Below are 26,123 nucleotides of genomic sequence, written 5' to 3'. Positions count from 1 at the left end.
TTGTTTCATCCTCAGAAGAACGCTGTAAAGTGTTAGCTGTTCATGTCCCCATTTTACTGAGGCGACTGAGGCTCAGAGAGGGTATGTGACCTGCCCAAGGTCACACAGCAGGGAGTAGGTGAGCTAGGATTTATTACTGGACCTGAGCTCTGTTCCCAGGGTTCACCAGGGGAGGGGGCATGAGGCGCAGACCCCAGACTCAAGGCCTAGGGACCTGTGGGAGGGGTGCCTCCTGCCTCAGTGGGGCCGGCCAGCCCAGGTCAGCAGTGTGGGTGGGGCCGTCCTCCATTATCGGAGTTGACGCATCTCCCACGTCAGCCCCCTTATCACCCAGCACTCCAGCTCCCCCTGCAAGGTGACCCCGGGAGGGGAAAGGCCAGCGCCTCCCCCTCTCCTTCGCTGCTGATGCCCGAGAGCACTGGGCTGCCTTTTCTGTGAATCCCTCCCGTTGGTGGGGCTGGGGCTAGCGGGGAGGGCCCAGGAGAGGTCAGGCAGAGGAGCAGCCCTCAGGCCGCCATCGTTCCCCGCCGAACCTCTCTGGGGCTGTTTCCTCCTCTGGGCTCAGCCCTCAATGTGGGGGTGATGGGCACACGCAGTGAGGGTGGGCTGGGCACTCCTGACTCCGACCCCTGCTCCCTCGCCACCTGCAGCTGGGGCCCGGGGTTCAGGAGTCTCCCCCAGCCCCATGGGCCCCCCAGGATGTGTGGTCCAGCCCCACCAGGCCTCCTGGTCCCGGCTGCCCGCAGCTGGGCCATCTGGAACCGCCTCCCGGAGGACAGGGCAGGACAGAGTCAGTGAGTCTGGGTCTGAGTCAGTGAGGGGGCTGGTATCCGCTGTGGTATCCCGGCTAAATAAAGCGCCTCGTTTGCTCCTCACAGCACCCCACAAGACGGGGACACGGTTACCCCATTTTATAGAAAAGACGAAGGGACTTGCTCATGTCACGAAGCTGGAAAGGAGAATGGAGGGGCAGGAAGCAGCCGGTCTGTCCAGACCTGCACCCTGGGCCCCGCCCCTCCTTGCAGAGTCCAGCTGGCCTTGTGGACTGAGGGCAGCACCATCAATGCCTCCCGGAGGGCTGGCAGGTGGGGGTGATGAGGGACTCCCCCTCCACGTGGATGCACAGATGGGGAGGGCCCAGCCTGCGGAGAGTCGGCGGGCTGGGCCGATCTCTCACGTCCACCCCTCCCCCACAGGCCACGACATCAACGGCGCCCTGGAGCCCTCCAACATAGACACCAGCATCCTGGAGGAGTACATCAGCAAGGAAGACGCCTCTGACCTGTGAGTGGCCCCCGCGGCACCCCAGCCCCTTTGGCCTCCACCTGGGAGGGGTGACGTGGCCCCGCCTCTGAGAGCTGCTCCTTTCCCAACCACTGAGCCCACTGCAGCGTCCAAGCCGCCCTGCAGGTGGGAGCCCCCCGGGAGGGGCGGGGGTGCCGGGCTGGCGCTGAGCTTCCACCCTTCTCCGCAGCTGCTTCCCTGACATCTCTGCTCCAGCCAGTGCGGCCTCCTATCCCCACGGGCAGCCAGCGATCCCCGGCTCCAGCGGGGCCCACCACCTGAGCCCCCCCGGGGGCGGACCCTCCCCGGGTCGCCATGGCCCCCTCCCACCCCCGAACTACAGCGCCCCGCTCAACTGCAACAACAACAACGGCATGGGTGCTGCTCCCAAGCCCTTCCTGGGGGGCTCTGGGCCCCCCATCAAGGCAGAGCCCAAGGCTCCCTATGCCCCCGGGTGAGTGAGGGCAGTGGGGGTGGGGTAAGATGCAGAGACCCAGGCCCAGGCGGCCTGTGGGACCAGTGACTGGGGGCCTGGGAGGTGCCGGCCAAGGCTGGGCAGTGGGCATCGGGCTGCCCTGTGGGTAGGTAAGGTGGCTGGGGGACCAGGGCCAGGCTGAGGAGGTGCTCACGGCTTTGTGCTGAGGCAGTGGACAGCCACGGAGGGTTCTGAGCAGGGGAGTGATGAGGGCTGACCTAAGTGCTAGAAAGATCTCCATCCCCGAGAGCTGTGTGGAGAGTGGCGGGGAGGGAGTGGGACTGGAGGCAGGACTGTTTACGTTCAGGGGAGCACCTCTACACGCATGCAGGCACCCAGGGCACCCAAACCCCTCCCTGCACCAGGCCTACCCAGTCGCTCGTGCATTTATAGCTGCTGTTTCCCACGGCCTCAGGGAGTTGGCCGATGGCGCAGGTGCGGGACCTGAAGTTGGTGCAGGTGTTGGGACCCTACCCAAACCGGCCCCCAACGTGCTCCCTGGCTCCTCTCCAAGGAGTCCACGTCAGCGCCTGACCCAAGGGCTCAGCCTGGGCCCGGCTGTGACCCAGGGTTCCAGGTGGCCACCAGCCCAGCCAGACTGCAGGGCAGTCCACAGGCACATGCTCGTGGGGAGAGGCGGGGAGCGTGGGTCTGCTCGGCTCTGCAGAGGGGCTCGGAGAAAGTTCTGGGTTCCCGGGCTCAGGCAGGGGGCAGGTGACCCCATCTCTGGGTGGAAGGATGACAGGGTGCTGGGAGCACAACGCCGGCCAGGCAGCCTGGCTCCGTCTCCAGCTCCACCATTTCCGGCCTTCTGGGTGCTAACCCATAACCTCGGCACCCCGGCTGTGAAGGGAGCCCCGAATGCTTCCGCCCCTGCGTGACTGTGGAAGTCAGGGGAGGAAATCCAGAGGAAGTACTGGGGGGACAGTGGCTGTGTCTTGACTTACAGGGGGAGGGCCGTGGAGGGGAGCTGGGGTGCCAGCCAGGGGTGAGCCATTGCTGCAGGGCAGCTGGCCGCTTGAGGCGCAGAGGCTGTCCCTAAGCCACAGGCCCCGAAGGGCAGGGAGGGAAGGGAACTGACACATCATAAGCACCTGCTGGGTGCCCGCTGCTGTTCTCCATGCCTCTGCAAGAGCCCCTCGACTGTCCGCAGTTACCAGCTCCTGGGGGACCCCAAAACCAGCCAGCCTGCGAGTAAAGCCCCACCCCGCTCATGGCAGGATTCGGATGGCACACTGGGGCCGTTTCCTAGAGAGAGAAAGCACTTGTCCAGAACCACTCAGACACGCTGTGGCCCCCGGGCCGCTCCAGGGCCACTGCCCCCACCCATGCCAGGCCCTGTTCTAGGTGGTAAACAAGGCAGGCACATCCCTCCTATAGTGGCTCCTGCGGTCTAGTGGGGGAGGGAGTGACTAATCAATAAATCAGCAAATCGAGGACTCGTGCACCGTGAGGAGTTACGAGGAAGAACACGAGGTTCTGTGGATTTGGCACATTTGATAGGGGCCAGAGGGTGAGAAAGACCTTTACTCAAGGCCGCTGTCAGGGCAGCGCAGGGAGTGGGGGCAGATGGTGGACCCGGAGCTGGAGAGGCCCCGGTCAGCCCGCTGGGCGCAGCAAGGACCGAGTCCCCATCACCTTTTCCTGTCATCTTCACACGGCCTGCAGGGTTTGGGTGAGGGGTGGCTTGTCCAGGGGAGCTGGGGGACCCTGCAAGCAGCCCAGAGCTGTGTCCACAAGAGCTGGGCCGCCTCAGAAGCTGCCTGGGCATGACGGTGGGCAGCCTTTCCAGATGTGGGGACCAGGGTGGCCAAAGAGTCAGATCCCTCAGAGAGTGGCCGCAGCCGCCCCCTCTGGGCGGACTCAGGGCTCATGCAGGACGTGTTGACCTCTCAGAGTGGAGTTTGTTCTTTTGCCCGAACCACTGATAAAACAAAACCTGCAAGAAAAAAATAAGTGCAGGCCTGGCGAGCTGGCTCCCTGCCCAGCCTACACCTGCCTGTGGCAGGGCAGCCCCCCCGGTGACCCACTGAAGTTTCCCAGGCCCGGCCCCTAGAGTTTCCAGGAAGTGGGACTTCTGTGGGTGCAGGAAGGAAAGAGCTGGCCTGGCCCTTCGGGCTGCAGAGGGAGTCCTTGAATCCCTGTGCCATCATCAGGGACACAGGTGACACGCTCCCAAGTGCCCTGTAGGTCTGAGGGGATGCTGGGCCAGAGCCCAAGGCCTCCACCCACAACTGGGCCCTGCCAGGCACCCCAAGGTAGCTGGTACAGAGAAATGCCCATAACGGGGGCTGCGAAGAAACTTCGAAGCCTCCAGCCCCTGGGTCTCCGGGACCCTGCCCCGCAGAAGAGCTGCCCGGCTGGAAGGCAGGGGCTCGGCTGCCCACTCAACCACCCTTTCCTCTTGCTTCCCAGCACGCTGCCAGACTCCCCCCCAGACTCTGGCTCCGAGGCCTACTCCCCCCAGCAGGTGACTGGTGAGTCCAGCGGGCACCGCCCGCCCCCTCTGGGGTTTGGGCAAGTGGCTGGGGCGGCCTTATCGGGAGGGAGGGGGCCAGCGGCCGCCCAGCAGGCCCAGATTATCGCTGGTCAAATACTCCCCGGCGCTGGCTGTTGTTCCCCACGGGAGGGTGGGGAGCCTGGCCCTGCCTCTGAGCAAGTGTCCCTGCCGGGGATGCCACCCGCCTGCCCGCCTGCGCCATCATGGACGCGCCCTTCGGCGGTAAGTGGACGGCTGGGGGAGGCTGGGTGCAGCCTGGACACAGGCCTGGCTGCCGCCGGGCCCACCTCACCTGGGGAGGTGCTCAGGGGTGCAGTGGCCCCCAGGTGGCCAAGAGCAGAGGGATCACGGGCAGCCAGTCTCCCCACAGCCCAGAGAGGGGTCAAGAGTTCTGTTTATCTTACCAAAAACATCTCTGGAATGCCTCCTGGGGAACAAAGGGAGCTGGGGCCTTCCCCCTCAGGCTGGGGGGCTGGCCCCTGGGGCCCGCCGGAGGGAGGAGGGCCCCCCCGCAGGACGGTGCTGGGGGTCCCGGAGACTCCTTCCTGAGGCTCAGAGGAGGAGCAGGCCTGAGAGGGGCTGGGGGAGAACCTTGGGATGCGGGACCTCCCCAGGGAGCCTGGCCAGGCCCGGCCGGCCCGGGGGAAGGAGCTGGCTCGGATGGGGTGAAAGGCTGCCCACCCCCTGGGCAGGGTCTGGCTTCCCCGCCCGGGCCTGTAGTGGCCAGCCTCTACACTGCCCAGCCTCCTCCCACGTGGGGTCGGCGGGAGGGCAGCCCCCAGGCTGGGTTCAGGAGGGGGCGGGTATCAGGAGACCCCGCCCCGGGGAGAGCTGGTGCCGGGAAACCTAATGGCCACCCCGCATCTCTCCCACAGACCCCCATCTCCTGCGCACCCTAACCCCTGAGAGCCTGTGCCACGTGGGGGTGCCCTCCCGCCCGGAGCACCCCCCACCGCCGCCCCCGCCACCCCCGCCTCACTACCCCGTCCTGCAGCGGGATCTGTACATGAAGGCTGAGCCTCCGATGCCCCCCTACGCTGCCATGGGGCAGGGGCTGGTGCCCACCGATCTCCACCACACGCAGCAGTCCCAGATGCTACACCAGCTGCTGCAGCAACACGGAGCCGGAGCCGAGTAAGAGTTGCGCGGCCTCCCCCAGGGCGGGGGCGGGGGCGTGGGCGGCCTCCCCCAGGGCGGGGGCGTGGGCGGCGTGGGCGGGGATGAATGAACCCAGGAAGGACCAAGGCTCTGACCCCAGAGATGGGGGTCAGTGTCATGTATATGTATGTGCGAGCAATGCATCGGGCACTTATGGCCAAGGCCAAGTGCTCACAAGTACCTTATTTGACGGGCATGGCCACCCCCGTTGCCCAGATAGGTAAACTGAGGCTTGGGGGGTGGGATGCTTGCCCTACGGAGGTAGGAGGGAGCTGAGCCAGTACTTGAACCTGGGACTGTGCTCTTACCCAGACACCAGTGACTTTCCAGTCACCATGGAGTCCTCGGGTTTCTGAGGAGGTTCTAGGCGTAGACCCAAGCTTCCTGCTCTGACTCCAACCCGTAGAATTGTCTATTTTATCTGTTTTGCACATTGAGATTTCGTGAAAGATTTCATTCAAGGAAAGATTCCACTGGCAAAGCTTTTTGTAAACCAGAAGGGGAAGGGGTGCTGTGTAGCCCCCAAATCGTCGTCCCCCTTCCCAGGAAACTCTCTTTCCCAGCCCTCGTGGCCCAGGCCCTCTGCGGCTTGTCTCTAACCATGGAGGCGGCTCTGCAAAGAGCCGTCGCTATAAAGAGTGACACTGAGAATGGCATCACAGGGAAGGGACAGACTCGTTCATTCCACCAACGATTCTGAGCGCTTTGTGTGCCGGGCCAGTTGCTGGGCATGATGGGAACACACAGACAAGTCAGGTGTGGGTCTTGCCCTCCTGGATTCCACAGTCTGGGGGGTAGAGTGGAGGGACAGAAGCAGAATGATAACACAGACTGATGGGGGAGCACTTAGGAGGTAAAGGCGCGGGCTTCGTGCAGGAGGTATCCCCTGGGCTGGGCGTATCCCGCTGAAACAGGGTGAAGAGGGGAGCGGGGGTACTGCCCAGTGGGAGGGGGCTCGGGGAGGGCCAGCCCCCCATGGTGCACACCTGTGTCCCCCCCAGGCTCCCCACACACCCCTCCAAGAAGAGGAAGCACTCCGAATCCCCCCCCAGCACCCTCAATGCCCAGATGTTGAATGGAACGATCAAACAGGAGCCCGGGACTGTGACATCCCTGCCACCGCACCCAGCTCGAGCCCCATCCCCACCCTGGCCTCCCCAGGGCCCGCTCTCACCCGGCCCTGGCTCCTTGCCCCTCAGCATCGCCCGGGTCCAGACGCCGCCTTGGCACCCACCAGGTGCACCCTCACCAGGTACATGGCTGGCCTGCTCAAGCTTTCAAGGTGGGGGGGGGGGAGCCGGGGGCCCAGAGCCCGTGGCCCATGGCCGTTCTCTCTCTCCAGGTCTCCTTCAGGACAATGATAGCCTCAGTGGCTCCTACCTGGACCCCAACTACCAGTCCATCAAGTGGCAACCACATCAGCAGAACAAGTGGGCGACGCTGTACGATGCAAACTACAAAGAGCTGTGAGTGACCTGTGCTCCCCCCACCCCCCGGCCACGCCGTCCTAGAGCAGGGCTGCGGAGCGCACCGGCCACGCGATGGCCCCCGTTTCACAGAAGAGCAGACAGGCTCAGGGAAGAGCTAGGACTGGCGCTCAGGGTTCCTGACTCCGGAGCCAGCCCGAGGCCTCCTGAAGAAGCTGGTGTCCGCCAGGGAGGGGCCGGTGGGTGGAGGGGTGTTTTCTGGCCCCCCCTTCCCCTCCCCCACTCCTCCTTCTGCATTCCAGGAAGGTAGCCGGAAGCAGAGCGTCAGCAAGGCCCTTCCAGCAGCCCCCTCCCTGGAGGGGAGGGATGAGTGGGTGGGGGAGGACTGGGTCAGAGGCTGGCCGGGCATTCCTCGCTCTCCTTCATCACCCACCCATGTGGATTCAGCTTCCTGGGACCTGGCCAGGAGCACTCCGGGACCAGTCCCCTCACTCCCACAGAAGGCCAGTGAGGGATGAGAGCATGGCTCACCATCAGCTCATTTGGACATTGCCAGGCCTGGGCAGGGTGTCTGGGACTTGGCCCTCTCGCAGCTAGACCAGCCTCCTGGAGTTGGGTGTCCCAGGCTATGTCGGGTTGTTAGCCACAAGCCCTCAGGGCTGGGGCAGGGGGCGTCCAGCTGATGTAGTGGTGAAAGGGTCCTTTGAGGCCCTGTCTGGGTGGCGGGGGCAGGTCTTTGGCTGTCCAGCCCTATGGCCTGGTGAGGAGCCCCCATTCCTACTACTATACTTCTTGGGCCAGCCCTGCCACCCCAGGTCCCAAGGTCAGGAAGTTGGCAGCTGAGGCCCCCAGTGTGGCCCAGGCACTTCCTGGGTGTTCCCCTGGGTCAGGCAGGTGGGTGGAGCCCAGGGAGGGAGAAGTAGTGAGCTCTGGGCCTTCCCGTGGATGTTAGCCAGGCCCAAAGGCCTCTCCCCACAAGTTTGGAAACATTGTCCCTGCCCAGCTTCCTCCAGGCGGGCCCTGGGCATCCGGGGCACTGCTTGTGCCTGGGGATCTGGGTGAGGGCGGGCTGACAATCACCCCCTTTCAGTCCACCTGGAGGTCCCCCAAAGGGTCCAGACTTGGAACACCTTGCCAGCAACAGATGTGTAAACTGAGACTGAGGCCAGGCTGCCCAGAGTGCCCCCTCCCCAACCGGGCAGATGGTGGAGTCAGAATGAGGACGTTTGGGGGCTTGAGCAAGCTGGTGGGCAGGGGCTGGGCCAGCGCAGAGCCGGCGCCTGGTTCCACCGTTTCCATGGCAACCAGCTGTCAGGCGTAGTGAGGCTCCACAGACGCATCCCCTCTCACCCCGTCTCCCGTGAGGGAGGGGGCTTCGGGCAGCGTTTTGGGAAGAAGCCAAGTGTGGTGAGGGGTCGTCAGGCCCCCTCCTCAGGAGTTCCCTCCCGTCCAAGTGTCTTGCTCAACCTGCCCCCATCACCAGGGTGGGGTGGTCCCAGGCATGTAGTGGGAAGAATATTGGCTGAGGCACTGGCAGACCTGAGCTCAAATCCTCCTGGGGACTCAGTTTCCATCTCTGAGAAATGGGGGCAGCCCCGAGAGTGCTTTGAGGATGGGGGCACCACGTGGGAAGTTGCGTTGGAACGCAGGCATGTGGGTGGGACGGGCAAGGTAAGCCCGGTGTGCGGGGCCTCGGGTGAGTGCCCCCACCTGTCCCCAGGCCCATGCTCACCTACCGCGTGGACGCCGACAAGGGTTTCAACTTTTCGGTGGGCGACGACGCCTTCGTGTGCCAGAAGAAGAACCACTTCCAGGTGACGGTGTACATCGGCATGCTGGGGGAGCCCAAGTATGTCAAGACGCCCGAAGGCCTCAAGCCCCTTGACTGCTTCTACCTGAAGCTGCACGGAGTGAAGGCAGGTCTGGGGCTCGGTAAGGAGGGCGGGGCAGGAGGGCAGGCAGGCTGGGGGGAGTCGAAAGAGCCCAAGGCCAGGTGAGTGCGTCCTGAGGAAACCCCTCGTGGCTAAGTCCAGTCCCCCCTTTCCGCCTGTCCTCCCGTGCCTGCCCCTTAAGCGTCAGGCCCCTCAGCCCTCTTCTCAGGTACGCTTCCCGTTTCCTTCTCTACCCCGTGATCCCAAGTCTGCGCCCCCCAGCCAAGACCCCTCTTCTGACCCCGCTGTCAGCCGTCTCAGTGCCACACCCCCAAATGAACTCCCTGGGAACTTGCCCCTCTCCCGGGCCCCCTCTCTGGGAACGGGGCTCCAGGGCCCTGGTTACCTGAGCCACGAATCCGGGGCCCACTTGCCCACCCCTCGCCGTGCACCAGGCCCTACTGTCGCCCAGAACTCCCCTCTGTCTGGTCCCCTCCTCCTCCCCCCACCTCCACCTCCTTGTCTGACCTCAGCAGCTTCCTCTGTGGCTCCTGCCTGAGATCTTTCCCATTCTGCCTTCCAAGGCCTCCGGGACCCCATCTCCCTCACCCCAGCAAAGCCCTGACTGCTAGGCTGGGCCTGCAGAGGCCTTTGGGACCCCAGCCTCACCCGTTCCCGCCATTCGCTGTGCCCAGTCGCAGCCCCGCCTCCCCCAGGCGGCTCCCTTTCTCGGGGACGCCCGCTGAACACCACTCCATCCCTCCTCTGCCGGCTCGCTGCTGTTCCTTGACCTTCACCGTTCACACTGCCCTGAGGCCCATCTTGACTTGAGGTCCCTCCCCTGCAATCCCCCGGCACCGCCACAGTGGTGGTTGATCTTGAGCCCATGAGCTCCCAGGGGGGTCGGCCGGGTGCGACTCCTTCAGTGTCACGATCGAGCGGCGCAGCCAGCGCTCGTGGAGGGGTTGAGGGGAAGTGGGTGTGGGACGGGGTCTGGGAAATGTTGGGTGGCGAGTGAGCGGGTGGCTGTGGAGGCCGGTTTGGGGTGTGTGCTCAGGGCTGGGAGGGGTGTGCGGACGGGAGTGGGGGCCGGTGAGGGTGAGTGTGTGTGTGCACGCTCATGCGTGTGCACATAGGTGGGGGAGTGGCATGGGTGTGGGGCTGTGGGATGTGTGGCGTGTAGGAGAAGGCACCAGCGTTTGTGGGCTGAGGGGAGGGCAGGGCCTCGGTTCCCTCACGAGCCCCAGCTGGGCCAGGCCTGGGCCGAGAGGCCGAAGGAGGGCGGTACCAGGTGGGGAACCTGGGCCCTGAGGTGCCTTTGGCCTCTGCCCCTCCCCCAGCTGGAGGCTCTCAACCAGTCCATCAACATCGAGCAGTCGCAGTCGGACCGAAGCAAGCGGCCCTTCAACCCCGTCACGTGAGTGCCTGGCCCGTGGCGGGTGGTCCCCAGGAGGGCTCACCCTGGCAGGAGCTGAGGGGAGTGCAGGAAGGCACCCACAGTGTGCACCTCCTACACACTCCTGCCCCCAGTGCCCCACTGCGGCCTGGCTCTCCGCAGCCCCCTTCCCTGCGCCCTGAGTACCCTGCCCCTCCTCTGCAGGGTCAGCCTGCCCCCCGAGCAGGTCACGAAGGTGACTGTGGGGAGGCTGCACTTCAGCGAGACCACCGCCAACAACATGCGCAAGAAGGGCAAGCCCAACCCTGACCAGAGGTGAGCAGGCTGGGCCCCTGCCCTGGAGCCGCTCCATTTCTGAGGACGAGGGGCGGGAGGGTGCCACCCCACATAGCACGCCAGGCACAGAGTCCCACAGACTCACCCATTTCACAAAAAAGGGACCTGGGATTCAGAGCCCTTCCTTAATGACTTACAGATGGGGGAGCAGAAGCCTGGTTCCTAGCTGGTGGGCCCTGGGGAATTTCCGCCCCCTAGTGGAGACTCAGGTTCCTCCTCTGTAAGACGGGGTGTTCATGCCCTCTTCCTGGCTGGTGGGAGCCTGGGCGAGATGACCGAGTGGGCACTGTACATCTGACCCAGGAAGGCTGGCGGGGGGTGAGGTGGCAGTGGGGCAGGCCCCTGGGTGCCTCTAAGACCCCTGTGTGCCCCAGGTACTTCATGCTGGTGGTGGCCCTCCAGGCCCACGCACAGAACCAGAACTACACGCTGGCCGCCCAGATCTCAGAACGCATCATCGTGCGGGTGAGGGCCACCTCCCCGCAGAGGGCTGAGAGTCCTCCCCAGACCTGGGAGAGACAGCACCCAGGAGAGATACGGGGGTCCTCAGGAGTCAGGAGCCGGAATGCTGACCCTGCTGGGCACTCGCTGTGTGGCCTTGGGCAAGGCTCCCACCCTGTCCGGGTCACAGTGTCTCCTTCACAATAAAGTGTGGAGGTGGCCAGGACCTGGTTGCCACAATGGGAGGGACAGTTTAAGCCGCCCCTCGTGGTGGGGTGAGGAGGTCTGGCTGGAGCTGGAGAGGTGGCTGCGGGGTTTCCCCCTTTCCCAGGGCGCTGCAGGTCCCCCATCCCCCAGGGCTGATCCAAGCCCAACTCCTGCTAGGCCTCCAATCCGGGCCAGTTTGAGAGTGACAGTGACGTGCTGTGGCAGCGGGCGCAGGTGCCCGACACCGTCTTCCACCATGGCCGTGTGGGCATCAACACAGACCGGCCCGATGAGGCGCTGGTGGTGCACGGCAACGTCAAGGTCATGGGCTCGCTCATGCACCCCTCGGATCTGCGGGCCAAGGAGCACTTGCAGGAGGTGGGGGCGGGGCTGTGGGCGGGGACAACTGAGCGGGAGGGACTGGTGCCCGGGGTTGCCCGCGGGGGGCGGGGTTGCTTTGTGGGCGGGGCTCTGTAGGGGGCGGGGCTGCAAGGGAAGGAGTTGGGGGAGGCTGGCCCTGGATCTCTGGATCCCGCGACCCTAGTAGCAGGGTCTCCCCTCCACACTGCTGCCGCCGGACGGGCCCAGGACGGGAGTCTTTCAGTTCGGCCCTGGCTCCCGCGCAGGTGGACACCACCGAGCAGCTGAAGAGGATTTCGCGCATGCGACTGGTCCACTACAGATACAAGCCAGAGTTTGCCGCCACTGCTGGCATCGAGGCCGTGGCGCCAGAAACGGGTAAGGGTTCACGTGCGCAGGCTGGGATCTGGTAACCCCGACCCTGTCCCTGTCCTCTGGAAACCCTACTCCCAGGAACCCCTTCCCATGACTCCTGGAAGCCTGCCCCCGGGAATCCCGGCCCTCCGGAAGACCTGCCCTTTGGGCCGGACCCCTCGCCCTTTGACACCGGAAGCCTGGGACTTGTGGCCTCGGGATCCTCGCTCCTCTGTCCCCTAGATGAATCTTGCCTTTATTCTCCTGGATCCCTGCTCCCTTTCCCCTGGGGTCCTTACTCCCTGGAATATGCCCCTATCCCTAGCCCAGGGAACCCCACACCTTGATCCCTGGAACTGCGACCCTGTGCCTCGGAGCCCCCTGCTCCGGGGCTCCCTGGATCCCAAATCTCTAGCCCCCAGAATTTCACCCTCACCGATCCCTGCCCCTGCTTACATTACGGTGCTGTGGGCAGTCCTCCCCGCAACAGCACTTGGCTTGCCCCTCCCCAGGTGTCATCGCTCAGGAGGTGAAGGAGATCCTGCCCGAGGCCGTGAAGGACACTGGAGACGTGGTCTTTGCCAATGGGAAAACCATAGAGAACTTCCTGGTGGTGAACAAGGTCTGTGGAGGAGGGACTGAAGGGAGCCCAGGGGGCAGAGGGGTGGACCCCCTGGAGGGCGTTCACGCCCTCCGTAGAGACCGGGGACACTGAAGTGCAGAGAACAGGAGCATTCCCCCTGCCCCCCAGTCTTCTCTCAGGCTGCTTCCAGAGCCCCCTCCCCACCCCACTGGGAGAGGTGGAGGTGGGAGGTGGGGACTCTGCCAGTCTGAGGCTGTGCGATCAAGGGCAAGAGGAACGTTCTGAGGGTCATCTTCCTCCCCTGCAAAAGGAGGGAAACGACACTTACCGCTAAGAAGTTCTAATGTGGTTATGGCAAAGCTTAAACGTGGGGTTTGTCATGAGGATAATGTTTGTAACCTTCCTGGCATGAGGATGGGCACCAACGAGCATGTGATGTGTTTTGGCCTCTGCTGAAGTCTGAGACATCGTGTTCATCAGATGGGGAGATGGAGGGTGGGAGCCTCTGAGAGACAGCGGGTTCTGACCGTGGGTGGGGAAAGGTGCAGAGGTGGGATGCTGTTCGGACGCAGGCACAGGGAGCCGAGGGAGCTGAGGCTGGACGAGAGGCAAGGCTGGCCTGGGTAGGGAGCCTCTGAATGCCCTCCTCAGGCGCCCCAATGGGCCCATAGCCTGGGGCTCCCAGGGGCTGACTGTGCCCTTGACACTGGCCGTTGCCTGCGGCAGGAGCGCATCTTCATGGAGAACGTGGGTGCTGTGAAGGAGCTGTGCAAGCTGACGGACAACCTGGAGACGCGCATTGATGAGCTGGAGCGCTGGAGCCACAAGCTGGCCAAGCTGCGGCGCCTCGACAGCCTCAAGTCCACCGGCAGCTCGGGCGCCTTCAGGTGGGGGCTCGGGGCCGGGGAGGGCAAGACCCCCTTCCCAGAGGCACCTCTGACCCTGCCCTCTTTCTGCAGCCACGCAGGGAGCCAGTTCAGCCGGGCGGGCAGCGTCCCCCACAAGAAGAGGCCCCCCAAGGTGGCCAGCAAGGTGAGGGTGGGCAGGGATGGGGGGCAGGGACTAGGGCCTCCCCATCCTCGTGGCCTCCCTTTCCAGCTGGCGCCTCTCCAGGCTCACTGACTCCAAGCGCTTCCCCTCCCCTCCCCTCGCTTCTGGACCCTCTAGCCCTCCCAGCCCCTGGTTTCTCCTTCCTCTCCCTCTGCCCCCCGAGGGGATGAGTACCCCACCTCCAGCAGAGCCCACCGTGGGTCAGACCACGGGCTCCCTAAGTCTGGGCCTTTCCCCCCTTTCTTCTTGGTCTTCAGTCATCGTCTGTGGTCCCAGACCAGGCCTGCATCAGCCAGCGCTTCCTGCAGGGAACCATCATCGCCCTGGTGGTGGTCATGGCCTTCAGGTGACTTGTCCCCCAGACTCTGGGGGCAGCTGGCCAGGGACGTCGGGCTGCCCACGGGCCCAGTCCTGGGGGAAGAGGAGGGCGGGGCCTGGGAGATGAAGTGGCTGAGGTCTCGGGGAAGGAAGGGGGGCTGCCTCGTTCTGTCTCCTCCCCTTGGGACTGGGGAGACCCGCGTACAGGCATCACTTGGGAGTCCAGCCCCTGGGACCAAAAACCACAGGCCCCACCCTGGAGAGAGGGCGCCAGGTGGTGGCTCCAGCTCTAACAATGGCCCCTTCCTGTGGCTCCCAGCGTGGTGTCCATGTCTACACTGTACGTGCTGAGCCTGCGCACCGAGGAGGACCTGGTGGAAACTGATGGGTATGTCCCTGGAGGCCTGGCTGCGGGGGCCATCGCCAGGCCGGGCGGGGCTTTGGTGAGCAGCCCAGGGTCGGAGGAGCCCTGGAGGCTGTCTCCTCTAAAGGGGGTTCCACCTCAGGCTCTTAGCCCGCCAGGAGTTTGTGGGGGTGGGTGGGAAGGCCTCTCTGGAAGGGGGGCAGCTGCTTCACAGTCGTACTGAAGCCGATGTTTCTCCCTGGCCCACTCAGTGCTCCTCCAGGTGGCTGGGCCTCTGAGTGGCAGGGGGCATCTGAGCAGCCCAGGTTAGAACAGCGGGTAGGGGAAGGAGGGCCAGGGTGGGGCCTTGGGCTCTTCTGCCCACTGTCACCCTCAGTCCTTGGGCCATCTCTGACCGTGTCTTCTCTTTCTCTCCTCCCCTGTGCCTGCCCCCTCTTTTCCTCTCTGCTGCCCCTTAGCTCTTTTGCCGTGTCCACTTCCTGTCTTCTGGCCCTGCTCCGGCCCCAGCACCCTGGGGGGAGTGAGGCCATGTGCCCATGGTACGTGTCTGGACCAAGCCCTCTCCCTCCTGCCTCTGCCTCCTTTCTGCCTTCCTTGTCCACCTCCTCGCGCCCCTCCCACTGCTCTGGGACTCCCAGGCCTCCTGCTCAGGCTCTCCCAGCCCCTCTGAGCTCAGCCCACCCTTCCCCAGCAGGTCCAGCCAGAGCTTTGGGACCACTCAGCTCCGACAGTCCCCTGTGACCACTGGGCGGCCGGGCACGCAGCCCTCTCTGCTGCTGGGTGCGTGCCGGGGCGTGGCTTTGGAGGGGTGGGATGGGGAGCAGTGGCTGTGTTCTGGGTCGGGGGTTCTGCTGCCCCACTCCGGCTCATACAGCCTCTGGCTTCCTCAGTTACCACTGGCCTGACCAGCTCGGCCCCAGCTCCAGCCCTCCGCACCTTGGACCTGTGCTCCAGCCGCCCCTGCCCAGTCGTCTGCTGCTCCTCGCCCAGCCCCAGCCCCACCCCTGACCCTAGCTTTAATCCTGGCCGTGGTCTCAGCCCCAGTCCCGGCCCCTCCACCAACCGCTCAGGTATGGCTCGCTTGGGGCCAGGTTTTGGGTTGGAGGGGTTTTTACAGGAGGCCTAAGAAAGGCCCCAGAGACTCATTGGTGGGAGGGTCTGGTCTTCTGGAGCCCAGAATGAGGCTCTGGAGAAAGACTGGGGGACCCCTGAGGAGACCAGGAGATAGAAGGGAGCCACCCAGAGTCCAGTCGGGCCCTCAAGACAGCTGGGCAGGAGGCAGCCCATGCCTGCCTCTCAGCCTGTGCCTGGTTCTCTCCACAGGCCCCAGCCAGATGGCCCTGCTGCCAGCCACCAACATCAGAGCCAAGTCCTGGGGCCTGTCAGCCAATGGCATTGGCTACTTCAAGCATCCAAAGAACTCGGACCCTGTGGCCAGCCCTGCGGTCCCCTTTCCTGGAGGCCACGGCAAAGCCAAGAACAGCCCAAGCCTTGGTCTCCATGTCCGGGGCCGCCGAGGGGCCCCTCAGCTTGGCCTGAGCTCTGCTCAGCCCACCCAGGCCTGGAGCCAGCCAGGTACCTGCCCTACCCCTTCCCCCGCTCAGCCCAACCCGGCAAGGCTCACTGGCCGGGGCCCATTTCAGCCCATCACCAGAATACCTGGGTGCAGAATTGTCAGTCGACAGACATTTGCTGAGCATTACTAAGTCCCAGGAGTCAGGCCAGGCTGATTATATAGCGTTATATCCATCGCCTCGTTTAATCTTCACAACACTCTTGCGAGAAATGAATCGTCCCCATTGTTCAGATGAGGAAATGGAAACTTGGGTGAAGTGACTTGCCCAGGGTCATACAGCCTGTTAGCGGCAGGGGTGGAATTTGATCCCAAGTCCACGTGGCTCCTTTTATGTCACCATGCCAGGGCAAGAAGGGTACTGTTCAGGGTCCCCCCAGTTTTCCAAACCTCAAACCTTTGGTTTTAACAAAGCTAGAGAACCCTTTATTGGTTTTTAAACCGGGTTTCTCTGAAGTATCTCCGGGGCTGCCTTGGAGGTTGAAGGGGAGGCCGAGAACCTTCCTGGCTTCAACCAGGCACCTCTGCTCTAGGTATTGGGCTTCCTCATCAACTTCCATTTGATGGGTTTTGTGGCTTAAAGAGAAACAAAACAAAAAAAAGCTTAGAAACTGGTTTGCTGAGATTGAAGTTCAGAGTGATGGGGAAACCCCACGGGGTAGGTGCTTACCAGGCAGCCGTTTCCTGGGCCCCTTCTCTGTGACTGGCTCCGTACAGGGCACCGGGGGTGATGGAGATGGATGTGTCCTGCCCCCAGGGGCTCACAGACACGAAAACAGCAGCGTGGTGAGACTCTGAGGGGACACACAGGCAGCTTGGCGACTGGGGAGGGCACAGAATCCGGACTGAGGTGCGGAGATGATCAGGGGAGGCTTTCCTGGAGGAGGCGACATTGAAGCTGAGTCTTCGAAGGACAGTGGGGCCCTGATTTGTGTGTGTGAATACCGCCGCCATGGCTGATTTCAGGCTACCAACTTGACGTCACTGTACCCTGAGTTGGGAAGAGATGTGTGCAGTCAGGGACAGGGGCCTGAAGAGCAGGCTCCTGTATGCCCCGTGCAGGGGATATGGAAGACCCATCCCTACTTGTGGGTGTCCTGGGTCCTCAGGCTCTTGGGAACTGTGTAGTCCTAGGGCTGCTGGGGAGGATGGTGGCGTGACCCCAGCCGTTGTGGGAGTCTGGAAAGAATAACCTGAAATGTATTCCTGCTGAGGTGTGAATGACTGATTCTATTCTCGGGCAAGGACAGGTTTGGCTGCTTCTCATTTGTGTCCTGTCTTGTCACCCTCCTTCCTGCACCAGTGGCCTCTCTCCTTGCAGACCCGGTGCCGTCCCTGACCTCCATCCAGGTGCTGGAGAATTCCATGCCCATCACGTCCCAGTACTGCTCCTCAGAGGATGCCTGCAGGTGGGCTTGGCTACCTCCCTTCCCCCACCCCTGCCCCAGGACAGGTTCCCTCTGGTAACATGAGCCCAGGCGGTCCAGGTGTTCAGATCTTGCTCCCCTCGGGGAGGAACTTCCCCCTCAAGGTGGGGCAGCCCCTTTCCAGGCCCCTGAAGGGCTCCACTGTAGACTGGGGGCTGAGGAGTTGATGGGAGTGGGGGGGGGGGGGGCAGGGCAGGGAGGCCTTGTTGAGGAGCCAGCTTTGCCCTTTCAGGCCTGGACACTTCACCTACCACATCCCCGTCAGCAGCAGCACGCCGCTGCACCTCCGCCTGACCCTGCAGATGAAGTGAGTGCCGCCGTGGGGATGGGGACCCAGTGGTCCCAGGCAGCCGGGGGAGGGGCTGAGGAGGGGTGCTAGCTTTATTGCCTGCTCCATGCTTCACTGGCTGTGTGACCCGGCAAGCTCCGGGCATCTGTTCCTCATCAGTGAAATGGGCTGCTGCCTCCCAGGGGCTGTGAAGGCTGCGTGGGACGGTGGATGGGACAGGGTTTGTAGCCGTCTGGAGCCTTGACGGCTACGCATCATTTTCAGGCTGTGAGGATTCAGTGCCCTGTCTCACCGGGGTGAGGGAGGTAGAGTGGACGGCTGGCTGGGAGCGGGCTGGGCTGGAGGAGCTCAGAACCCCACTTCCCTGCTAACTGGGTCTTTCCCAGCTCCTCGGCCCCCGTGTCCGTGGTGCTGTGCAGCCTGATGTCAAAGGAGGAGCCGTGTGAGGAGGGGGGCTTTCCACAGAGCCTCCATGCCCACCAGGACACCCAGGTAGGAGACTGGGAAGCTGTGGGCCAGCCAGGCCGGAGCTTCCTCCCCGCCGGCACATCTGGGCTCTCAAGCCGGAGAGGAGAGGGAGCTGGAGTCAAGAGTGCAGGCATCTCCACGGAGGGCATTTTGGGGCCTGGGCCTCTGTGTCGCAGGGAGCGGGGCATGCGTGCACCGCTCACCACTGAGTGTCTCCTGGCCCTGTGCCCGCCCTGACGAAGGCCTGGGGAGGAAAACAGTTCCATAAGGCCTAACCTGGGGTGAGCGCAATGGTGGAGACGGGGAGGGCGTGTGGAGGGCGTCCTGGGAGCCCGTGGCAGGGAGAGCTGACCTTGTGTGGCCTCAGGGTCAGGCCAGCTGCCCCCAAGTCATGTTTGATTAAGATGAGACCTGAAGAGCAATATGGGATCAGCTGGGGAAAGGAAAGGGGACAGCGTCCCAGGAGTAGGGGAACAGCGGGTGCAGAGGCCTGGCGGCCAGGGAGAGCATGGCGCGCTGGCAGAGCTGGAAACGTGGCGAGGGCTGTGCGCCCGGGGAGATGGGAAGGAGGCTGGACCTGAAGCTTGGGCGGGGGCAGTGGCATTGTTCCATCTGTGACTTTGGAAGATCTCTTGGGCTGTGTGGAGGGGGCTGCCTCCTGGTCTGGGAACCTGTCTCTGTCGGGCTCCTCCCTGGCCATGTGACCCGAAGTTGTGACTCTCAACACAAGTTAAGGGAATTTCTTCTCACCCACTCGTCTGTTCATTCAAGAAATATCTGTTGGGGCCTCCTCTGTCCCAGGCCCTGTGCTGGGCCCAGCTGAGGGGAGACAGAGGTAGGGAAGAAACAGGCCTTGCCTTCCAAGAATGCACTCTCTAGCCAGGGAGAAAAGAGGTGCAGAAAGTAGCTTGAGTAGAGGATGGAGTGGGTGAGAGCCCTGAAGAGGCTCAGGCCCTGGGCGGGGAGGGCTTGAATCCCAGCTCTGCCCAGCCTCGGTGTTTAGGCAGGTAACTCAGCACTGTCCCCGTCTGTAAGCGGCACCGCCTCAGTGGGTTGCAGTGCGGATGGGGTGAGTGAAATACTTGGATGTGCCCAGAGCACAGTGGTGAGAGGGAAGGCAGTAAGAGACCAGCGGCTGTGGGCCCCCGGGTGCCTGGCACGGAGTATACACAGACGGTGGGCGCTGTTGCTCCCCGAAGTAGAAAGTGCGCCCTGCGATCTCTCTTCAGATCTCTGCTTCTCCGCTTTGTAAACCATGCCACAGAGCCAGGGCTGCGACGGCCATGGCGGGGGATGCCAGTTGGGATGGGACAGGGGGTGGGGGGCTGCGCAGCTGTCCTGACCCCTCTGCCCCCTTCTCTCCCCAGGGCACCTCCCACCAGTGGCCAGTAACCATCCTGTCCTTCCGCAGATTCACCTATCACTTCCGGGTGGCACTGCTGGTGAGCACCTGCGCCCTGTCTGCCCCCAGAGGTTCAGGGTGGGGCTTGGGGGAAGGGGGGGGAACTGAAGATCACATGGCGGGACATGGGCAGTGTCAGGCGATGTCAGCACGGGGAGCGCTCTGGCACTCACCCCCCCCTGGAGCCACCTCACTGGTTCCCACTGCCCTTCCCTCCAGGGTCAGGCGAACTGCAGCTTGGAGGCCCCGGTCTGGCCGGCCGCAGACTACTACTTCCACTTCTACCGCCTGTGTGACTGAGCTGCCCAGGGAGGCAGCGCCACAGCAGGGCCCGGGGGTCCCCGGGCGCCCCCTCCACACTGGATGCCATGGTGTTACACTGGAGCCCGCCGCTGGCACCTCCTTGGAGGAACTGAGGCGGCTCGGCCCTCCCCGTGCCTGGTGAAACTGGAAGTCCTCACACTGGAGCTGCTGGGCCTGCTGGCGGCGCCCCCAGACCACGGAGGGCGCTGGAGGGAGACCTGCCGGGCCCAGGCCGGCCCGATTCACATGTGTCCGGATTCGGCCCATGGAGGGCTGGTGGGCGGCAGGGCCCCAGAGGCGGGGGAAGCCCGTGACTCGGCCCAGAGCCTACCCTTCCTGCCTCCCCTTCTGCGATTGGGAGCCACCCCTCTTTTGGAGAGAGGACCCGTCTGCCTTTGAGACCGGCAGGGGCTTGGCTCGAGCCCTCAGAGACTTGGCTGGACCCACGAGTCAGTGGAGGGCAGACAGCCCTCACCCTTGAAGCTGCTCCCTGGGGAGGGCTAGGTAGTGGACTTCTTAGGGTCTGACTGTTACTGGACTTGGACTTCTAAGCTTTAAGCATGGCCCAGGAGGTCTCCTCTCCCTGGGAGAGCTTGGCTCCAAGAGCTCCCAGGGCAGCTGAAGCCAGCCCTGGATGGGCTGGCGACCGACCACGTGCCTTGTGTACACTTAGTGCCTGGCTGAACCAGGGGAGCCAGTGGGCCAGGTAAGCCTTGGACCCTTGAACCTGGAGTATCCCGAAGGGAAGGAAGTTCCCTGTGAGCCCCCAGATGGCGTTGCGGCCCCGCGGCCTGGGCCCCTGGGAGCTTCCAGAGCTCACAGAGGTCTCTGAGCAGAGGAGCGGGAATCCCTGCGAGGCAGCAGGCTGGTCTCGTCTGGTGGGTGGATGCAAATAGCTTTTGCTGTTATTAATGAAATATTTACTAAAATGCACTTAAACCCGGGCAGGAGTCGAAGGATGGAGATGGAAAGCCCAGAGTGGGCCAGAGCCCCGGGGGGACACTTGAAAGGCAAGGCCCTGGCTCTGATCCGTCCCAGGGAGCTTTGAGACACCCACCCCACTCCCGACCACCAGGACTGGCCTTTCCCTCCACTCTTGTCTGCTGGTGGCCTCACCTCCCCAGATTCAAGGGCTCCTGTGCTGGGCTTGGACAGCCAGGCTGGGGGCCCCGTGCTCGGCAGTAGTCCCAGTTCTGCCCACTCCTCCCAGGAGCAGAGTGGTGGGCTTGGGTTACGGAAGAAGTCTTATCTCAAGTGCCAACGTTAACCTTTCTTAGTGGGTATCTGGAGCTTTCTGAGGCCACATCCAGGCTCATGGAAGGAGAGTGGAAATCATTTCGTCGTGTCTGCCATGGGTTCAGAAATGGGGACGGAAATGCCATCCTTGCCCTGTGATATTCTGCCACCGCTTTGGGAGCCAGGCCTTGCCCCATCTACCTCTCATTCTCAGCTTTGAGTGGGAGGCCTTTCTGTGGGAGACCTGAATCTTGAAGAAGCCTAGGAACCGCGGGCCCCCTTCTGCTATGGATGTCAAAGCACTTCTCCTAGGGATAGGGAAACACAGGGGGAATGGAGGTAGCAAGGTTACCTAGCCTCCCAGCCCCCTCCCCAGTGTGGCTCCTCCTTCCGACATAGGAATTACGTGGCTCCCCACACCATGCTGGCGGCAGAGCCTTACTTAGCGCTGCTCTGTTCTCCTTCCTCCCACTGGGGGAACCCTCCCTAAATGCCATACAACTACCGAGCCCTGCCCCTTCTAATAGGATTCTGGGGCTTCCTCAGTGGGGGTGCAAGTTCTTGGACCGCAGCCCCCCTGTGCTTAACTGGAAGGTGACCCTCCACTGCTCCCTGGAGCCATCTGGACACAGCATCGCCCCAATCTGGTTGGCAGCTGGCTGTTTCCATGCCTGGGGAGGGGGTCCTCAGTGCTGAGTTTGGGGCCAAGGCGGGGTGGGGGGGGGGAGGTCAACCTTGGACTAAAGTTGCCTTAAGCCCAGTGAGGGAAGGGGGCTTCAGGGAAGGCCAGTGGGCCACCTGCTGGAGGCTGACAGCTGCCTGGCGGGTGCCGGTGAGTGGGTGTCGTGGCTCCATCCCCTACCCTGGGCCCAGCAGCCTACCCCTCCCTTCCTCTCTCCCTTTTGGCATTTACTCCTGTAGCCACTGGGCCGATCTCCCCCAGGCTTCGAGCTGTACACAGCGCCTCTCGCCTCTCGATGCACAAGCGCCCCACCCCCCGGAAAGCCTGCGTGTGCAGAGTGCGCCCCTTCCCTCCCACTTAACCGCCCCTTCCGGCCCCTGAGCTTTGACTCTGGAGTGGGCAGAGGGGAGCAGCCCCAGGCCTGCTTGCTTCCTGTCCCCTGAACTGTTCTTTTCTGAAGTAAATATACGTATATAAATAAATGTATAAATACTGCTTTGTATCTGAGCTTGCCTCGCCATCTTCTTGAGATTGTTCTGGTGGGAGATGGGGTTGCCTGTGGGCCTGGGACCAACTGGGGCCCCTGAGCCCGATGGATGCTTCGTACCCCATTATCCCTCGTAGCTTCAGGCCCGGCTTGCGAACAGGATGCAGCAGCCCCTTCCCCTAGCCACACCCCACGGACCTACTGCTGCCCTGCCTGGGTTAAAAGTAGCCACCTTAGGGAAAAGCTGAGCCTTTCGAGGGTCCCCGGCACCACTCAGAGGAGGGGACTGGCCCAGGGCAGACTTGACTGGTACGGGTTCCTACAGAAGTTTACACTAGAAGCCACAGCGGAAGGCAGGCCAAGCCCCTTCCTATCCACAGGTGAGCCCTCAATTCTAAGGATAAGACACTCCCCATATCCCTCTCATAGGCAGAGGGCAGGGCTTCCCAGCAAGCAGGAACCACCTGAAAGGCAGGTGAAATGGGAAGGGGTGGGACTGGGGAAGTCGTGGGTCCCAGCACCTGCACCACTCCCACCCCGCAGGACGGGCACCAGGCAGGGCTGTCACACATCTGCCTTTATTGTGAGCAGCAGGTGGGACATTTCCGGCATAGTAAAAAAAAACTAATTTACAAAAGCAGGGATTCAGTGAAGCCGCCTGGCTGGTACCTGAAAAAGAGGGGTATCAAAATGAGAGCAGTGACCCTTCTTTCCATCCGCTTTTCTCACCGAACCCCTGTGCTCCTGGGGCAAGCGCTGATGGGCGCTGTCCTTGGGAGCAGGGCCGCCAGAGCCGACTGACTCTAAGTGACCTGTTTGGTGGCTCATCCGCAGCAAGGTTGTGGGTGGTTTTTTTTTTTGTCGCTTAGTCAAAATTTATTTCAATGACTGAAAACGTTGAAACTAACTAAAATGCTACTCCTGGAAGCAAGTCCCAGATCCTGGCCCCTTGCTGGGTCACTCCCCAGCGGCTCTCCAATCACTGTGCATGACGGGTGAGAGTGCAGACGTGTAACCACGGGAAGCCTGTGCCCACAGCCCTACGTAGTATATCCCAGAGCCAGGTCGAGGCCCTGGACGGTGTGGAGACCTCAGAACTGACAAAGGTGGTCCCACTTGGCTCAAATCCCCATTAGGAGACAGGGAAAGGGGCACCTGTGTGTGGTGTCCCTAACCATTCTGCTGAGTCTCATTCCATTAACCAAGGGGTCATGCAGGCCCAAGGACCCCGCTGATGTGGGCGTGGGGAGGACTCTCCAGTGTCCCACCCTGCCATTGCTCTTACCCTTGGGAGTTCACACGTAGATGCCGACCCAGAGCAGCAGGAAGAGCACTCCAAAGCCCATGAAGAGTGAGGCCACCAAAGAGATGAGGAGCTCTTTGTAGATATCCCGAGTGTATTTGGTGGAGGTGACCTCATAACTGGCAGGGCAATTAAGGAGAAGCAAAGGGGTGGCTGGTGTGGCTCTGGGCAGAGGGGCCCAAGAGGTGACCTAGACTCTGGTGCTCCTACCACCCTTCCAGCACCCATGAAGAAAATGAAGCCCAGAGGGGTTAGGTCACACAGCTAATGAGCGGCAGAGCCGGGACCTAGCCCTCGCACCTCCTGACACCTGAGCACATCACAGGGCCCCGTACCTAGCCTCCAGTCCAGCCAGGCCCCTCTGCTCACTGTCCTGGAAACCGGAAGAGCGAACTGAGCTCACCTGAACCTGGAAAATAAGGCCACAACCTGACTTTGGACGTCAAATAGCCTTCCCTCAACCTCCTTACCATCCCCCATCCCCACACCGGAACAAAACTGGCAGGGTGCATGTACCCAGCATGGTCCCTCCCTCAGTTTCCCACCTCACTAATTCTGGCCCACTGGCTTCTCAGTGAAAGGATACACGAAGAACCAGGCGGTGAAGAACATGCCAATGGCCAACAGCACCACGGTCAGATGCGGAAAGACAGCCGGGTTCACTGGACTGGTGTATCTGCTCATGGCCTCAAGCTCCTAAGGGAAGGCGTGAGATCAGAGCCATCAAAGAATCCCATGACCTCAATCTGGGGGCACTATGGGGTTATCACGGAGCCTTGTGTTGCTGTGACTGCTAGGAGCTTATTTCAGCTTGGGAAATGTGGAAATCCCTCAAAACCACCGTCAAATGATTCCGTTTGGGAATGACAACAATTACATCTTACACTAAGGTGGCACTTTGTCTTTTCAATATGAGACAAGATGGGCGGCTGAGAGTCAGAGGCTGAGGCACACAAGGTGACTGATTAGCTACAGATCAATGCAATGGCCTTAACATTTTCTGAGGCCACCGGCCACCATGAAAAACACGTGATGAAAGGTATGGACTCTTTGCCTGGGACAAACCGCATACAAGAAAAAGTCTACTTATAATTTTAGAAGCCTTATGAACCCATGTCTGTAGATGTCAAGCTCAGAATCACTGCTGAAAGACAGACTCTGGACTGGTACCCAGATCTCAACTCCTAATCTTGTATTCTTCCCATTACACAACTAAGGAATCCCAGGACCTACAGGCAAAAGACATAACTTAAAATTCTGGGGCTTCACTGGTGGCGCAGTGGTTAAGAATCCACCTGCCAATGCAAGGGACACGGGTTCGAGCCCTGGTCCGGGAAGACCCCACGTGCCGTGGAGCAACTAAGCCCGTGCGCCACAACTACTGAGCCTGCGCTCTAGAGCCCGTGAGCCACAACTACTGAGCCCACATGCCACAACTACTGAAACCCGCGTGCCTAGAGCCCAGGCTCTGCAACGAGAAGCCACCACAATGAGAAGCCCAGGCACTGCAACAAGGAGTAGCCCCCACTTGCTGCAACTAGAGAAAGCCCAAGCGCAGCAATGAAGACCCAAGGCAGCCAAAAATAAAATAAAATTAAAAGTAAGTAAATAAGTAAACAAGTAAAAAATATTTTTTAAAAATAAAAAATAAATAAAATTCTGGCTCTACTGAATAACATGAGCCTCAGTAAAGTGATTATAATAATAACTCTCTCACAAGGCTGACGTATGATTTAAGAAAGGCGACAAACGCAATAGCATCTAACTCACTGCCTGGCATAGAGTAGCTGCTCAATAGGTGTTTGTTTCCCTCCCAAGGTTATAGGGAAGATTATGAGATAATGCTTGTGAAAGAGGGCTGTAAACGTAAAGTTCTGTACAAATGTTAACTTCCATTGTCACCCACCAACCAACGCTTCTAAAATCCAGAACACAACAACTCTAGAGAAGTAAATTGACCTCATTGTTCTCAGAGACACTGGAATTCAATTCAGTAAACATTTATGCCCCCCTAAAAATGATGAAGACAATCGCTGCCATTGATTGAGCTTCCAGTTGCCGGCCCCAGTGTTTGGCACTGGAAATACAAAGATGAATAGACATCATCCCAGGGCCAGAGGCACGTCAGATGGTGGTCACTAGGAGGCGTGGCAATTAACAAATAAGTCCATGACACGTGGCAAGAGGTCTGTACATAGGTTGCGGGGCTCCCAGGAGAAAGAGGACAAGTGCCCAAGACAGTTGTTAGTACTTCATCAAGAAGGTGACTTTTGCCCGGGACCGTGTAGTATGAGTACGAGTTCGGCAGGCGGGAAAAACTTTCCAGACAGGGGTAACAGATTGATCACAAGTAACAGAGATAAAAGCTCGAAGGTATTAGAAATGCTCCCCATGCTCCTCATCCTTATAAATCGTTAGATCAGAAACCCATGCCATCAAAACCTCAGCCTAAAGAGTCCATGGCAAGGGGCTTCCCTTCCCCGCCCCTCAGCCCAAGCCGAAGGATCCAGGACCCTCCAGCCCTCTGGACCTTGGACATCTGAGGATTCTGCGAGAAAAAACAGGGCGCAGGACGGGCCCCGAGCGGTCCCCAAAGTCCCATCCGGAACTCCCCTCAACCCTCTCACCATTTTGCCGGACACAGGGTAATCCGCCGCTCAGCCACCGGAAGAACACGTCGGCAGGAGGAGGCGCGCTGTTCAGCCGGAAGAGGAAGTGCAGCTGTCCAGGTGGCATTGTGGGATTTGTAGTCGTGTGGTTTCGGGTGTGGCGGGATCTGAGGCCTGCGAGGCGACCGGGGTGGAGTGGGGGCAAGCAGTAGAGAAGGGT

General features: G+C 61.7%; 2 protein-coding genes across 2 annotated transcripts; one reads left to right on the top strand and one right to left on the bottom strand.

Moving 5' to 3' along the window:
- The first annotated feature begins 1,103 nt into the window (after positions 1–1,103).
- MYRF (myelin regulatory factor) lies at positions 1,104–19,674 on the top strand. Its single transcript, XM_089914712.1, has 24 exons — positions 1,104–1,284; positions 1,475–1,738; positions 4,175–4,236; positions 5,135–5,393; positions 6,419–6,883; positions 8,565–8,760; positions 10,056–10,132; positions 10,316–10,426; positions 10,822–10,912; positions 11,273–11,473; positions 11,722–11,833; positions 12,322–12,431; positions 13,119–13,424; positions 13,700–13,788; positions 14,080–14,148; positions 14,583–14,663; positions 14,816–14,904; positions 15,015–15,194; positions 15,448–15,699; positions 17,001–17,106; positions 17,357–17,431; positions 17,800–17,905; positions 19,249–19,323; positions 19,503–19,674. Exons 1-24 carry the CDS (start codon positions 1,127–1,129, stop codon positions 19,581–19,583), a joined length of 3,615 nt encoding a protein of 1,204 aa, XP_089770838.1. The 5' UTR covers positions 1,104–1,126; the 3' UTR covers positions 19,584–19,674.
- Positions 19,675–22,553: 2,879 nt separating this feature from the next.
- Positions 22,554–26,015, bottom strand: TMEM258 (transmembrane protein 258). Its single transcript, XM_022591803.2, has 4 exons — positions 25,922–26,015; positions 23,881–23,990; positions 23,277–23,413; positions 22,554–22,660 (listed from the first exon to the last, which is right to left on the bottom strand). The coding sequence occupies exons 1-3, from the start codon at positions 25,922–25,924 to the stop codon at positions 23,287–23,289; spliced, it is 240 nt and encodes a 79-aa protein (XP_022447511.1). The 5' UTR covers positions 25,925–26,015; the 3' UTR covers positions 22,554–22,660; positions 23,277–23,286.
- Between the last annotated feature and the right edge of the window lie 108 nt (positions 26,016–26,123).

This window comes from Delphinapterus leucas, chromosome 7, assembly GCF_059928025.1.
Source record: "Delphinapterus leucas isolate spDelLeu-1000000601 "Yukka" chromosome 7, BTC_Dleu_Yukka2, whole genome shotgun sequence".
In the NCBI taxonomy this organism is placed as follows: domain Eukaryota; kingdom Metazoa; phylum Chordata; class Mammalia; order Artiodactyla; family Monodontidae; genus Delphinapterus; species Delphinapterus leucas.
Note: the sequence above shows the minus strand (reverse complement) of the source record. Positions and strands in the feature narration are given on the sequence as shown.

Excerpts from the sequence above, each read along its gene's own strand:
- MYRF (XM_089914712.1), top strand. The coding sequence starts at position 1,127 with ATGGGGAGGGCCCAGCCTGCGGAGAGTCGGCGGGCTGGGCCGATCTCT. Across the intron at positions 1,285-1,474 it reads AAGGAAGACGCCTCTGACCT|CTGCTTCCCTGACATCTCTG; the intron begins GTGAGTGGCCCC and ends CCTTCTCCGCAG. Across the intron at positions 13,789-14,079 it reads GTGGTGGTCATGGCCTTCAG|CGTGGTGTCCATGTCTACAC; the intron begins GTGACTTGTCCC and ends TGTGGCTCCCAG.
- TMEM258 (XM_022591803.2), bottom strand. Across the intron at positions 23,414-23,880 it reads TTCACCGCCTGGTTCTTCGT|TTATGAGGTCACCTCCACCA; the intron begins GTATCCTTTCAC and ends TTGCCCTGCCAG.